The sequence below is a fragment of the Trichomonas vaginalis genome, chromosome V (assembly GCF_026262505.1).
Source record: "Trichomonas vaginalis G3 chromosome V, whole genome shotgun sequence".
Lineage (NCBI taxonomy): Eukaryota > Parabasalia > Trichomonadida > Trichomonadidae > Trichomonas > Trichomonas vaginalis.
The window spans coordinates 13752525-13766413 of NC_067207.1; the positions used below are offsets into that span (position 1 = coordinate 13752525).

General features: G+C 37.1%; 12 protein-coding genes and 2 pseudogenes across 14 annotated transcripts, besides 3 other annotated features; 8 read left to right on the forward strand and 6 right to left on the reverse strand.

The window, feature by feature from the left end:
- Window positions 1-4532: part of a mobile genetic element that runs on past the window's edge.
- Window positions 1228-2463, forward strand: TVAGG3_0331630 (annotated as a pseudogene). The gene has a single exon. A coding segment is annotated over exon 1 (1236 nt).
- Window positions 2499-2828, forward strand: TVAGG3_0331640 (protein of unknown function, DUF4108 family; the record flags this gene model as incomplete). Its single annotated transcript, XM_051230463.1, has 1 exon — window positions 2499-2828. The coding sequence occupies one exon, from the start codon at window positions 2499-2501 to the stop codon at window positions 2826-2828; it is 330 nt and encodes a 109-aa protein (XP_051100193.1).
- Window positions 2935-3384, reverse strand: TVAGG3_0331650 (annotated as a pseudogene). The gene has a single exon. A coding segment is annotated over exon 1 (450 nt).
- On the forward strand, window positions 3421-4013 carry TVAGG3_0331660 (protein of unknown function, DUF4106 family; the record flags this gene model as incomplete). The annotated part of the gene is made up of 1 exon (XM_051230464.1): window positions 3421-4013. A coding segment is annotated over one exon (593 nt), but the record flags the coding sequence as incomplete, so codon positions are not given.
- Window positions 4533-4762: 230 nt separating the features above from the next.
- Window positions 4763-4963, forward strand: TVAGG3_0331670 (uncharacterized protein; the record flags this gene model as incomplete). Its single annotated transcript, XM_051230465.1, has 1 exon — window positions 4763-4963. The coding sequence occupies one exon, from the start codon at window positions 4763-4765 to the stop codon at window positions 4961-4963; it is 201 nt and encodes a 66-aa protein (XP_051100195.1).
- Window positions 4964-4991: 28 nt separating this feature from the next.
- On the reverse strand, window positions 4992-5570 carry TVAGG3_0331680 (uncharacterized protein; the record flags this gene model as incomplete). Its single annotated transcript, XM_001296720.2, has 1 exon — window positions 4992-5570. One exon carries the CDS (start codon window positions 5568-5570, stop codon window positions 4992-4994), a length of 579 nt encoding a protein of 192 aa, XP_001296721.1.
- A 247-nt stretch (window positions 5571-5817) lies between these two features.
- TVAGG3_0331690 (uncharacterized protein) lies at window positions 5818-6192 on the forward strand (the record flags this gene model as incomplete). Its single annotated transcript, XM_051230466.1, has 1 exon — window positions 5818-6192. One exon carries the CDS (start codon window positions 5818-5820, stop codon window positions 6190-6192), a length of 375 nt encoding a protein of 124 aa, XP_051100196.1.
- Window positions 6193-6224: 32 nt separating this feature from the next.
- On the reverse strand, window positions 6225-6437 carry TVAGG3_0331700 (uncharacterized protein; the record flags this gene model as incomplete). The annotated part of the gene is made up of 1 exon (XM_001296721.1): window positions 6225-6437. The coding sequence occupies one exon, from the start codon at window positions 6435-6437 to the stop codon at window positions 6225-6227; it is 213 nt and encodes a 70-aa protein (XP_001296722.1).
- A 38-nt stretch (window positions 6438-6475) lies between these two features.
- Window positions 6476-7060, forward strand: TVAGG3_0331710 (uncharacterized protein; the record flags this gene model as incomplete). The annotated part of the gene is made up of 1 exon (XM_051230467.1): window positions 6476-7060. The coding sequence occupies one exon, from the start codon at window positions 6476-6478 to the stop codon at window positions 7058-7060; it is 585 nt and encodes a 194-aa protein (XP_051100197.1).
- A 32-nt stretch (window positions 7061-7092) lies between these two features.
- On the forward strand, window positions 7093-7794 carry TVAGG3_0331720 (HNH endonuclease family; the record flags this gene model as incomplete). Its single annotated transcript, XM_051230468.1, has 1 exon — window positions 7093-7794. One exon carries the CDS (start codon window positions 7093-7095, stop codon window positions 7792-7794), a length of 702 nt encoding a protein of 233 aa, XP_051100198.1.
- Window positions 7795-7842: 48 nt separating this feature from the next.
- On the reverse strand, window positions 7843-8100 carry TVAGG3_0331730 (uncharacterized protein; the record flags this gene model as incomplete). The annotated part of the gene is made up of 1 exon (XM_001290473.2): window positions 7843-8100. One exon carries the CDS (start codon window positions 8098-8100, stop codon window positions 7843-7845), a length of 258 nt encoding a protein of 85 aa, XP_001290474.2.
- Window positions 8101-9190: 1090 nt separating this feature from the next.
- Window positions 9191-11420: a mobile genetic element.
- Window positions 9611-9832, reverse strand: TVAGG3_0331750 (uncharacterized protein; the record flags this gene model as incomplete). The annotated part of the gene is made up of 1 exon (XM_051230469.1): window positions 9611-9832. The coding sequence occupies one exon, from the start codon at window positions 9830-9832 to the stop codon at window positions 9611-9613; it is 222 nt and encodes a 73-aa protein (XP_051100199.1).
- Window positions 10915-11079, reverse strand: TVAGG3_0331760 (uncharacterized protein; the record flags this gene model as incomplete). The annotated part of the gene is made up of 1 exon (XM_001292306.1): window positions 10915-11079. The coding sequence occupies one exon, from the start codon at window positions 11077-11079 to the stop codon at window positions 10915-10917; it is 165 nt and encodes a 54-aa protein (XP_001292307.1).
- A 3-nt stretch (window positions 11421-11423) lies between the features above and the next one.
- Window positions 11424-11818: a mobile genetic element.
- A 1226-nt stretch (window positions 11819-13044) lies between these two features.
- On the forward strand, window positions 13045-13860 carry TVAGG3_0331780 (DNA binding; the record flags this gene model as incomplete). Its single annotated transcript, XM_051230470.1, has 1 exon — window positions 13045-13860. A coding segment is annotated over one exon (816 nt), but the record flags the coding sequence as incomplete, so codon positions are not given.
- Window positions 13861-13889: the final 29 nt, after the last annotated feature.

Genomic DNA, 13889 nt, shown 5'->3' on the forward strand with positions numbered 1-13889 from the left:
GAACCAACATATCCTGAAGTTAACAGAGACTTAAGTTCTGTTGCAGATATTCGAAACGACTACCAACAACTAAAAGACAAACTTCAAACTCAGGAGAAGATTGTCAAGCTCTTAAGTAATATAATGTTAAACTTGGTCGAACACAACCCTGTAAAAGTGAACTCATATGTCATTGCACCTCATGAAGTTTTGAAAGAACTATTGAAACTTTTGACAGAGGCAGACGATATAAACATCAAAGAAATAGAACCCGACATTAGTTGCTGTGGTGTTTCATATAATGTCATTGACAAGATATACGTTATGAAAGGAGGTGAAACGTTGAACTTAAAATATAGTTTCCCAGACGTTATAAAAATATTTGACGACCACAACATTTCATTAAAATTTATTTGCTAAGTAAATGGCAGAAGACATAATGGTTTATACTATTACGACTAAAAACCCTGAGTCATATAATTCTATAACAACAAACTTACAAAGTCCTCAAGGACGATATTGTAAACTAACCTTAAACACAATGACGACTAAAGCCTGTTTTGCTCTTTTGACACCAGAAGACTTTATTGTTGTGAATGGTAAAAAATACTCCTTTGAAGATACTTACTCAGATATACCACCAACAGGTTTTGTTGACTTATTTAATACTTTAAGTACGGGTGTAACATGTGCTGCAACTAGAGCAGGTTTCATTATGTTTGGATGTCCGACTGAGTTTACTATAAACGATATGAGCTATAATACAAAACTTATTTCTGGTTTTTACTACCAACAGTTTCCTATAACAGGAAAAGGTGTCATACAAGGAATGTCTATTCCATTGACATTAAGCACACCAATCTTATATATTGTTTCAAACTTAGGTTCAAAGTGTTATTCGAATGTCGACAGAAACTATTATGACCAAAAGATACTTATGCGTATAAACAATACTTTCTCTGCTGGTTTGCCTATTGTTCATTCGAATGCAGAATTTTCAACTTTAGTGAACTCAAACACTTTGGCAAGTATAACGTTGACATTAGTTGACGCAAACTTTGTTCCTGTAAAACTTTTATGTCCTATGTATTTGTCAATGACGGCAGAAAGTTTCGAATTGGAAGATGCAACTGTGAAAGTATTGTATTACAAGAACAACTTCAACAACAAATAGCTCAAGAACAACAAATGCAACAAATGGAACAACAAAGTCAAGAATAAAAAAAATATTTTTTTATTTTTATAAAAATGTACAGAATAGATGTTTCAGATTTTTTATGACTTCCAAGCATTCAGAAATATGTGTCCATTTAGAGACTATAACAAAGCAGTCGAGAATTTGAAACGTTTAGTCATTTATGTTGACTCTGCCCCAGAATGTTATGTCATGAAAGAATGGGATGTTGTCTTTAACAAACCAAGAGCAACAATAGTGTCTGAACAAGAATGTAGACAGAAACTTAAGAAAATAAAAGTTGTACAAGTTGGAATGAAGATGTTAGATGCTTGGGATATCTTATTGTCAAAGTTAGAAGATTTTTCAGTTCGGTATAAAGTTCTATACACCTTCTCCAAACTTCTATTCTATCTTCACTGGATATAAATATGAACAAGTAGAATGGAAAGAAAATATTATAGAAGCTTGGTTAGACCATGTCAAAGAAATTATATGCAATGGAAACGAAAGAGTCTATGAGTATATCTTATGTTGGTTTGCAAACATCTTACAACATCCAAGTGCTAAAAATGAAACTGCTCTCATTATAATTGGAAAACAAGGAACAGGTAAGAATTACTTTCTTTACAGATATTTTGTGCAAACTGTTAGAGGGCTGTTCGAATCCGAATATGACAAACTTAGAAAACATCTGTGGCAAGTTTAACTCCTCAATAGAGAATATGAAACTTATAGTTTGCAATGAACTTCAAAGTATAGATACAACAAAAGTTTTGAACTCAGATGCTTTGAAGAGTCTTATAACAGACAAAGTTGGAGTTGTTGAAAGAAAGTATAAAGACCAAAGAGTTTGTGAAAATGTTGCAAACTTCATTATGGTTTCAAACAATGCTGTTCCGATGAAGTTAGAAAGTTCTGACAGAAGATATGTAGTTGTCAGAACGTCAGATTCTCATATGCAAGATACAGAATATTTTGACGACTTAGCAGAAACTTTGACATCTGACTTTTACAACCACTTGTTCTCATATTTCATGACATTAGATATTTCTAAGTTCAATCCAAGACAAATTCCACATACTGAAGAGAGACAAACATTGTTAGAAGCAAACAAGAGTGTTTATGAACTGTTCATAGATGAAACTGACTTTGTGTCATTAGATGAAAGGTCTTTATATGATGAATATAAACAATATTGTCAAGAATATGGTTATATGGCAGCTTCTAAACGTACATTCTTGGCAAATGTCAAAAGTCTTTTAGACGTACAGAATGGTGTATATACAAAGAAAAATTTTTCTGAGTAAATTTTTAAAAAAATATTTTTTATCCGATAGAAAAGATGACGAAATTCATCTCAGTAAACAAGTACATGTCAGGACTTAAAGAAGAACTAGACCCATTCACATATTTGAATGTTTACTTCTACCATTTTGAAAAGTCTTCATTCAGCAAAGTTTGGAACATCGAACCAGTTAAGTTTGCTATTGTGACTAAAAATGGTGCGAAATTTGAAGACTTAGACATAGAAGGTTTGTTAACAGTCAAAGAAAGTTTTGACAGAAGGTTCTCAAACCTTAAAGAAGGCAAAGCATACAAACTTGTTATACCTTATGAACCAAAGAAGACAGACGACTATGAATATTATGAGTCTAAAGTTGTAGAAGTTTAAGGTAAATTGGGTAAAAAGATTTTAGAGTCTAAGCCAGTGTTTACTCCTAAAGAGGAAGAGAACATTGACATTGACCCAGAAATGTTCTAAAAATAAAATTTTATTTTTACATGTCAAATTTCTTTTTCTCTGGAACTGGTTCAGGTTCTTTCTTCTCTTCTTCTTTTTTCTCTTTCTTTTCTTTCTTCTTCTTTTCTGGTGGTGAGACGTCAAATTTCTCAGAACCATATCTATGTAAAAGTTCTTTGTCCTTTAATAGCTCATCTATTCTGTTTTCTATTTCATCTTCAAGAACAGCGCATGTGTCTTATTTGCATTCTAAGAATTTTTGTTGGACTTCATCTTTCCAATCGGCGTCATTTCTGTCAACAAGTCTGTCATTGACAAATTTTAAGACTGCTCTTTGTAATGTTTTATGGTTCTTGTCATATTCCCAGAAACAGAACTTTAGAACAAATTCACCTTTCTTGTTTACACTATGTAAGATTTTATGGTCGACAGATGTTTTGCTGTCAAAAAGTTTGTCTCGAATATAGATAGCGAAATCGCTAGACATTTTCTAAAAGATAAAAATTTTAATTTTTCTAAAAATATGTTAGAAAAAAAGTTTGCTGACATTGACAAGAAATTTGAGAATGTTTTAAACAAGAACAAGAGGAAGTTAGAAAATGCTCAGATAAAGCCTATACATGACAAGTTCTTATTTGCTCAGAATGGTATAACAGGTCTAATTGCACCACCTGGGTCTGGTAAGACTTTCACTTATCTTAAAATGGCTGCACAACAACAAGAACTAGATGAGAAGAACCCATTCTATGAGTTAGTAGTCATTTGTAGTACTTCTGGTCAATTTGACCAAACCGTCAATTCGTTCAAAGATATTATAAAGAAGTCTAAGTTAGTATGTATAAAGGATACTGAGTTGTTAGATTGGATAAAGAAGTACCAAAGAAGAGTTTTGAAGTATAATGCTATAAATGAGTATATAAATTCTAAGTTCAAAGACCCTAATGAGGAAATGCAGAGAATATTAGAGAAGAAACACTTCAGAAACAAACAGAAAGAGATAGAATACATTTCGAAGAAATTGCAATCTTACGATTGGAAGACTTACCCTCATAGATGTCTTCTTATCTTAGATGACTTTGCTTCTCATCCTTTGTTAAAGAACAGAGAACAAGATATGTGTCGAATTCTTAAGAAGCTCAGACACTTTAACATCTCAGTTGTCATTTGTGTACAGACAGCAAAGAGTTTAAGTAAGGATGTTAAAAGAATACTTACTGACATAATACTTTTCCCCGGATTGTCCGAAGACGATTTCATGGAACTTATGAAAGAGTCCATGGCAGGTAAGTTTGACAGACATGAACTATGGGAGAAGTACAAAGTCATACAAGACCCTCATACTTCTTTCAGAATTCATATCTACGCAAACAAAGTTCAAATTGTAAAAAGTCAAGCTTGAAAAATCTAAGTGTTTAGTCTTAGTAAGATGGTAGCTTCTTAAAGCAAATACCATTGCTGAGTTTTATGTACGTGAAGAGAAGTACAATGAATTCAATTACGAGTACAATTGCAATGACAACTAAGGCAACTATTTTTGTCTTTTGCCAGCAAGGGTACTTCTTCTCTTCCAATGGTTCGGCAGAACTATACTCACTCATGAGAAATGCCAAAACGGTTTAATAGAAAAAGTGTCATTTTTTCATGTCCGAAGACTCGAAGGTGCAACACTTCCAAAATACCGACGAACTCAGAAGAGCAGCATGGCAGTATGTTCTTGACAACTTCTTTGAGTTCTCCAGGTACACCTTGGAAAATGCTGAAGAACTCCGACACAGAGAATTTGGAGAAATTGCACTCCAATACTACCTTGACAAACAAAGGGTAAATTAAGACTAAAAACTTAACGTTTAAAAAGTAACATTTTTATGAGCTCCGAGTCACCGAGAAAACTTGGTCAGATGTTAGCAGCTTACTTCCCTGAGGAGGATGGAAGCGTTACATACATCAGGTTCAAAAACAACGAACCTGGAATTGCGTACCAAATTCGCAATTACATAACCATGGAAGAGTACGAAAGGTTTCTACAAGAGAAACCAGCTCTAAACAACTCAGAAAAGAAAGAGTAAAAAGTTTAATTCGTAATTGTTTATTTTTTTACTTGTAAGGGCAAGCTGCAAGTATGAAGTCGACTATCTCCGTCTTTGTTTTGACGAGCTGGACGGCTCTTGCAAGTACGTCTGTTTTGCGGTCTCCAGCTGGTGTCTGACCTTCGTAATTGCGCATGTTCTTGAGAGCTCCAACTGTAAATGGTTGTAGGATGAAGAGTCTCTCAGACTGCTTGAGGTAGTCTTCACGGTCACGAACCGAATCTGTGGTACGAGTCGAATCGGTCGATTTGAGGGAAGAGACTGAAAGCCTGTCGTCTTCCATTGGAGCTGTAGCATACTCTTTGCGTAAGCGGTTCAGACCTTCTTCGAAGTCTTGGTCTCTCTTCGATTGAGATTGGAATTGTGGGGCAGGGGTTTGCATAAACATCCAAGGGTTGGGGAAGTAAGGCATAGGCTGAGGAAGGTAGTTCGGGAAGCCTTGTGGTGGGTAGTAACCTTGAGGTGGAAATTGGTAGTAATTCGGAGGTACTTGCTGGAACTGAGGTTGCTGAGGAGACTGTTGTGGTTCTGCAGCTTTCGGTTCTTCTGGCTTTGGAAGGCATTCAGGAAGAGGAACGTCAGTCATCCGTTTGTGTCCTGTCGGAAGGAAAAATTTTTCCTGTCGGAAGGAAAAACTTTTCCTGTCGGAAGGAAAAACTTTTTCTGAAGTTCGACCAAAAAGTTCTCAATTTTCGAAAATTTGAATGGTTTACGGACGGACAACTGGAAGAGTTCTTCCTGTCGGAAGGAAAAACTTTTCCTGTCGGAAGGAAAAACTTTTCCTGTCGGAAGGAAAAATTTTTCCCTTTGTCGGGAAAATATTTTCCTGTCGGATGGAAGAACTTGGAATGCAAGAAAGACTTGACGAGGCAATTTACCTAATTGAAATTAACGACTGCGTAAAAGACTACTTGCGCAAGGTAATGAAGCCCAAGATCAAGTTCATCACTATTTCTGGAAGGTCTACACTTCAGCTCGAGACTTCGACTGGAATTCCAATTCAAATACCAGACGGGACAGCCTACGATGGCATAAAGGACGCCAAAAGAGAAGCTCTTGTTAAGTTCCTAAACAAACGTCCTTGGATAAAAATACCAAACAAGGAGAACCCCCTACCCCATATGAAATTGGCAATTCAGTCTCTCCTTCACTTCTCTGGTCAGCCGTTCTACATAACCTGTGAAGGCGACATTCAGCCAGTTCAGTAAACATCTCATTTTAACTCACTTTTTTTATGTTTTTACTCACACTCGTACTCACCAGGTATGAGTACAACTATTTCAACTGTGAACCTTGTAGTGACCGGTCTTCCTGCAAATGCAAGTTCGGTCAATACACAGTTTATGGTGGCAAGAATTGAAATTCCAGACCCAACTCCAACAAGAACTCTCAAGTTACCAGAGACTCGTGTGAAGAAGAAGCCTTCTGGTAAGTTTCTTATAGCCATATACATGGCACATTTAGAGTAAAAACATTTTTTTCATTTTTTGAATGAAGCAAGTTAAATTCGTCCCACACCAAACTCAATGGACCGATGAAGAGTTTCAAGCTATGGTTGAAGGTGTTGAGAACGACATAGACGGCGAACTTGAAGGAGCTCAAACCACAATTGCAACCAACATTGCACAAGTCAAAGAAGAGATAGCTCCACTTAAAGCTACCAAAGCTACTCTTGACCTCATGGATACTTACCGTTTAGATGTCAAGAGAGGAATAAGACAATTAAAATTAAAACTCTTAAATTACGAAGCTATACTCCAGAAGTTAGCAGAAATGAGAAGACTTTACCAGAGCTACTTACATGTAAGGGACTTACCTTCAAGCAGTCCGACCAAAGATGAATTTTCTGACATTGTCCCAATTTTGTCCGAAAGTCAGCTCAGATGTTTTGAACTGCTCCCAACATATCCAGAATATGAACGTTTGCCTGAACTCTTCCGCAATCTCAAAAAACTTTTTTTGGTTCTCATGTTCGAAACTTTTATCGGAAGAGACAACAAACGTTCAGAAGAAGAGCAAGATATTATTTTAAACTTGTTGTATGACTTAACTGTCATAACCAGCTTTTTGAAGTAAAACCGTCATTCTCAAACCACTTCATTTTTTCGATGTCCGAACAAGCACCGAAGCCGAACACAATGACAGATGTCCTTTCAAGGTTGCCAGACAAGCGCCCAATTCAAATTCAAATTGCCCAACTGAAAGCTCATCTGACAAACACCATTAAGACTCTCCAAAGTAGTCTTATGACAGAGATGACCAATCTCAAAGCCGATGTCCTCATGAACCAAGCTTCCAATGAGAAATGCCTGAACGATTTCTCAGAATCGTTGCGCAATTACGAGAGAGAGAACCGAGACCTTGCCAGACTCATCTACCGTTTCTTCGAAGAGATAGACGCCATCTGGAAGGTACTCGGAAAGGACAGAACATGCAACACCGTACTTCGTGAGTACCAAATTGAAGAAGGAATTGTCGAGGAAGAAGAGGAAGAAAAGAAACACGAAGAAGAAGAGGAAGAAGAAGAAGTTCCTGAAGCCGCTACATGGGCAACCCTTGTTGCCGATGACGGTTACGAAATTTTCCAACCCTACCCATACCAAATCCGCAACAAGGAGACAGGCAAGGTTCTTACCCCAGTCCTCAACAACTTGGGACACTTGAACCTTAACCTTCGGAATCGCGGTTCAATCTCCATGGGCAAGCTTGTCGCAATTCAATGGGTTCCAAATCCAGACAAGAAGACGAAGGTCAGACACATTGACGGTGACAAGCTCAACAACCGTAAGGAGAACCTCGAGTGGTTCTAAGAGTAAAAAAAAATTATTTTAGGGGGAAACCCCAAGTAAATTTAAGTTTTATTTTTGGTATTCGTACCAATCTTGGAATGTGAAGACCACATCCCAACCTCTGTACGTGAGTCTTGGGTCCACGTCTAAGACCCTTCTGTAGCAATTCCAAGCCCGAGCAAATTCAATTGTCAACCACTCGTCTCCTCTGTTGTCTTCAATCCATTCTTTGAAGAGACGGTCGAGTTCGGGCTTGGAATATCTCTTGCCTGGGTCCGAGACCAACATTTGGTTGAACTGGACGAAGCGCTCAGGGATGTACGCCATTAAAAAAATGTCACTTTTTTTAAAATAGATTTTTTATTTCATGCAATGTTTAACTATTTCACCATCTTCTTTAACACCCCAGTACTTACGCTTGGAGAGGACATGAACTTCGGTGAAAATTTTGTCCAATTTGAATTGACCCATCTTTTCACCGACCATTCCCATTTCAATGAGTTTGTTGTATCCTTCTTCGTTCGTCATGAGTGCGTCAATGTTCTCATAGTATACCACAACTTTCGATTTGACTTCGGAGAAGAATTTGTTGTACTCGTCAAGGACTGCTTTTGCGAACTGAGGGTAAGACCAATGTTCGACAATAGGTTTTAATGTGGTTACTAAGCCACTTTGACCTTGAGTGAATTCGTACTTCAAAACAAAAGGAGAAAACCTTTCAACAAAGTTGTCGACCTTCTCATAATGTTTACTCTTCATCTCTTGAGGTTTCTTAATGGAATATCCCCATGTCGAATTCATAAGCAATTTGAGTGTCATTGCAAGTTTGGGGTTTGAAGCTTTCCTAATATCATACAGTTGTTGTATGACTTTTCCAACTGTATAGTTCCTTCCCGGGAACTCACCATCTTCGTTTGGAATTCCAGTCGGAATATATTGGACAAACCTCATGTATGCAGCGTTAAGGTCGACATAGTATATCTTTTCATCTGAGTCGAACTTGTCGCAACCAATTGGTCCAGTTTGTGGAAATTCAAGTGAGTCTCTTATCTTCTGAGAAACTTCTCCTGTTATCTCATAAACATCGTCGAAGCAACCTGTTTCATATAAAACCTTCTGACCTAACTCAGATGCTCTCCAATACAATTTGACGTCAATTGGATGTCTCAATGGAAGTTTGTTTATAGCATCTTGAAGTTCTTGCAACCTCATTGGAAGTTCTTCTGGTTCAGGTTTGGTATCCGAACATACCAACCCCTTGTGGAACTGTGTACTTCTTTTGTACTAGAACTTTGTCTGGAACAACTTTTGGTCTTGCTAACAATGAAAAGTTTGTTTCGTCTTTTGGTACAAAAGTTTCTGTCAGCTTGTCATCTGGAATTGGTTCCAACAAACCTTTCTCGAAAAGAATGTTTACAGCTCTGACAATGTTGCACTTACTTTTACCAAAGAATGGGTTTGTAAGACTTTCGTTCAACATGAAGTGGTTGTGGACAATTACAATCTTCAACCATGGTAAGTCTTTGTCAACAACATAGTCGTCATGTGAAGAACCTTTAGCTGTAGGTATGTTGACTCGGATATTGACATTTGCCAACGGTGCAATTTTTGCCAATTGACCTCTGAGAATGTACCTTGTCTTCACACATGACTCAAGATACTTCATCTTCTCATCTGTAACAAGACCAGAGTTCCTGAGACATGTAAGAATACAAGGTTCATTGACAATTTTTTCAATTGAATTGTAAATTCCATACCTTGTCAAGTCAATGTCAGACTTATTTATGAACGGGAAGTATCCAGCATGTTGTCTGACTGCTTGAGGGTTAGGTTGGTACTATTCGAACTTGACACTTGCAATTCCTTCAATTGCATTCAAAATGTCTGAGTCGGAGTCAACCATTTGTTCTCTCTTTGTAGTCTTGAAAGCGTCAAGAAGTTTTGCGGCTGTTTCTTCATTGCCATGTGCATAGTAAATGTGACCATCCAAATCTGTTATGGTCAATCTGAGATTGTGTCCTTTCTTATTTCCGTCTTGAATTGCAGCAAGTACTCCCATGAAGCCTTCTTTGTTCTTTCCTTCGTCAAAGTTTACTGTAAAGGTTCGAACAGATGTAATTTGACTTCTAACTTCACGATACTTTTCATATGCATATCTTGTTCTTTCCATGGGAGCATGTGCGTCTTCACCTTTTCCTTTTTTCCTTCTCAAAGGATGCAATTGTTCGTCATGTTTCCAGTAGAATCTGGCAAAGCCGTCGTGTCCTTCAACTTGAGGTTCACTAACATCGAAAGGCATGTCCATAAGACGTTCTTCTTCTAACCTCTCTAGTCTGTTTGGATAATTGGCACGTGCTGTTTCCAAATCCATTTCGTAGCGAAGACCAGACAATTTGTCATAGACTTTTATGGGTCTTCCCTTCCTATATTTAAAATTCTTCGAAACTCTCCAACCATATCTTTGCAACTCTGCTTTTATTCTAGCAGACTTTCTGTCCATTCTATATGGGGCATTTTTATAAAAATAAAAAATTTTTTTTCTTTACTTTACATAACCGCCTGCTGCCATAAGTCTTTGACGCCAACCCATACCAGCTAATGAAGGTTGACTTGGTTTAGTTTGGAAACTAAACTTTGGTTTTGGTTTATCTTCAGTTTTTGGTTTTCTTCTTCTATCGGTTTTTCGTCACTTTTCGGTTCCTCTGACTTTACTTCACTTGCAGGAACAGTTGTGTCGTCAACATCTTCATAAATATCATATGCCATTTGTTTTTGTTTTCCTTTCAACTTTTTGTGTTTGTTGTAAAGTTTAGAATATTTCGACTCTAAGTCAATGAGATGTTCTATAATGAACTTGGTCAGTGAAGTAAACTTTTCCATCTGTTGTCTCGAAAGCTCCTTCAGACTTCAATATTTTATTTGTGAGAGCCTGTTTCTTTTTTGAGATACTAGCCGTTCCATTTCTATGAAAAGTGACTTTATAGTTAGGGTTTGTATTTCCAGACCTGGCACTTTCTATTATTGAATTTCTCTTCATCTGTAAGTTCTTTGACAGGTTTTGACAATGGTTCTGAACTTTTTGTTTGTGGTGTCAAATCTACCGTTTCAACTTCTTCGGTCATTTCATCTCAGTAAAAAATTTTAGTTTGGTTTGTTTTCAACTGGTTGTTGTTGTGGAGGTGGGATGGTTCCTTTAATAATATCATTCAGTTTCACATGCTGAGCCTGACTATATGGTATCGGTTTAAATGCTGGAAGCCGACAAATCCATCTTGAACTCATTTGTCTCAATGCTGCATTGTTCATTTCATCTCAATAAAAAACTTTACATTCCCCACGTTTGAGGCGGTTGAGGTTGGTTATTGTTTACCCACTGTTGTGCATGGTTATATCCTCTGTTAAAGAATCTTTCACCTTGGTCCATATAGTGTCCTGCTTGGTTATAGTAGTCATTTGCTTTGTTATAATAGTTTCCTGCTTGTCTTCCTACATTGTCCATCCATCCTTGAACTTTTCCTCTTGTTTCAGGATTTGGAATAAGATTTGTTGCATCTCGTGCTACATCCCAACCTTTCTGTACAGTTTGTATAATAGGTTGTGCTTTCTCTTTAAGTATACCTAATGTACTCAAAATCTTCCTTCCTATTTTCAAAATAGGTTTTAATAAGAAAAATAGACAATTTATGAAGTAACAAAGCACATAGTATTATAAAAAAGAAAAACATTTTTCTCATATGAAAGAAAATATAACGTATTTTTTACAGAGCGTAGGTATATATCGAGCCAATTCACACCATAAATTCTTTTCTCGTTCTCGGGCCTATAAACAACCTGAGGTGCACAACAATATTAACTTATACTGCTGTTATCTGGATTTGAATCCTCAATTGAGAGAATTCCAGATAACTTCAGTATAAACAAACCATATACATGTTTCCTCCTTGCTTCTAGGCCAAGCATAACAAGTACATTACCTTAGAGCAAATCTCATTCGGAGTTTCTCATTTAATGAGAGACTCCGAATGAGATTTGCCTATTTGATTAATATTGTGCTTTATGAGATGCAAATTCTGATGATAAATATTGATCTAGAGCTTATATAAGATGCGAAGAAACTTCAAAAAAAGCTAACCGGTAAAGACAGCAACTTGCAACACCAAGTTGCTCACGTAGTGATTACAAGCATATCTGCAAGGCAAAGTCCTCAGGATGCAGAACTTTGCCTGCAATCAGAAAAGAGATTGCTCCAAGGTTAACTATAGTTTGATATCGTAAAATTCACTTCAAAATGACGTTAACACATTTAAATTTATACGTTTAAATTCTATAGTTTATTTATAACTTCATTTTTCTTTATTGCTCTACGAGCTATTCTCATTGCATGATGTGTTAGTGTGCCGGCCCTAACATGGAAGCTGTGAGATATTGTGTTCAGAGAATGGAAGCAAATAATCTATTTAGAAGATGAAATAACAACAATGATATGAGTGAAAATGAAATTATTAATGTCGATTGCATCATCCTTAGATTGATAACAATACAAACTGCTGCATTCTCCAGATTCCACGCATTGTCAGATTTTCAGAGATTCTTAGTCAAATCATAAGCCAGTCATACAAAACCTAGAAGTTAGCATCATCCCTAGATTGATAACAATACAAACTGCTGCATTTCTCCAGATTCCACGCATTGTCAGATTTTCAAGAGATTCTTTAGTCAAAATCATAAGCCAGTCATACAAAACCTAGAAGTTAGCATCATCCTTAATTGATAACAATACAAACCCCTTTACTTATATTTTTTTTTAAAAAAACTAAAAACGATATATTCCTCTCATATCGTTTTTGAAAATTGGTACCTAACAAACTCGAACTCATGGCCCAACAAAAAAATGGATGAAGAACCAGATATACCCAATCTGGAATCCATTCCGCAACACATTGCAGAGAAACTCTGCAACTAGGCAAACTTGTTCAAGGCAAAAGTTAAATGCAGTAAATTTGTCAGACACTCAAGTATCTCTCCTAATGACCTCATTGAAGACAGCTTGGATCCAGCTAACAAAGGTCTCATAGAAATTCTCGCCAAGAGTACAAACGTTTGTCCTGCCACCTTATATAATTACCGTAAAAAATACGAACTTGACCCAGAATTTAACCCAAAGACGGCTGCATCTTTGATCAATCGTGCTATCAGTGATCACGGTGAAGAATTGTTAGCCAATTACATCATCAAAGAATTCATCGAAAAAAATTCTTCTTTAACACCCAAATGTGCAGAGTGCTTGTCAAGATGTTCATAAAGGCTTACCCTAACGAGATTCTCAGAAACGATTTTGTTGTTTCTGACCATTACCTTTCGAATTTCCGAGAGAGATGCGACCTGACCACTCGTGAAGCACATTGGCATCGTCGGCCAAAAGACATCGAAGAGATGAAGACTCGTATCGAAAGCTTTAAACAGACCAAAGCTCAACTTATGGAACTCTTCAAGGATGAATTGTGGAGAATCTGCAACGCAGATGAATCCTTTTACGGATGTGGAATCGCTCATGGACTGACATATGCAATAAAAGGCTCGGAAGGTGTTGACGTCCACATGAATCATAACGAGAAGAAAGGAATCACTATTATTGCCACAATCCAGGCAGACGGCAGTAAACTTCCACTCACATTTGTCTGCAAGGGTCTCACAGATGCATGCCATAAGCAGATTTACGACAACAGAGTCTTTTCCAATGAGTTGATTTTGCATTCCGAAACAGGTTGGGCCACAAAGGAGATATTTCAAGAATATCTCAGATGGCTTAGAAAGTATTACAACGATCGTTATCGCGAGAATCCAAGTTACATTCAAAATGATAGAATCTACTTGTTTCTTGATACATATTCTAGCCACAGAAATGCAGAAACAAAGAAGCTTGCTAAAGACTTGAACATCACACTCGTCTTCATTCCAGTTGGATGCACCGATCTGTGCCAACCTCTTGACATGCATGTCTTTGGCGCCTTAAAGAATATGGCAACGAGAACATGGTGGACTTACTATTCTATCGACACTTCCCTCGAGTGCACGCTGAAGTTGGCAGTGTATATTTTAATACGTTGCTGGAATGC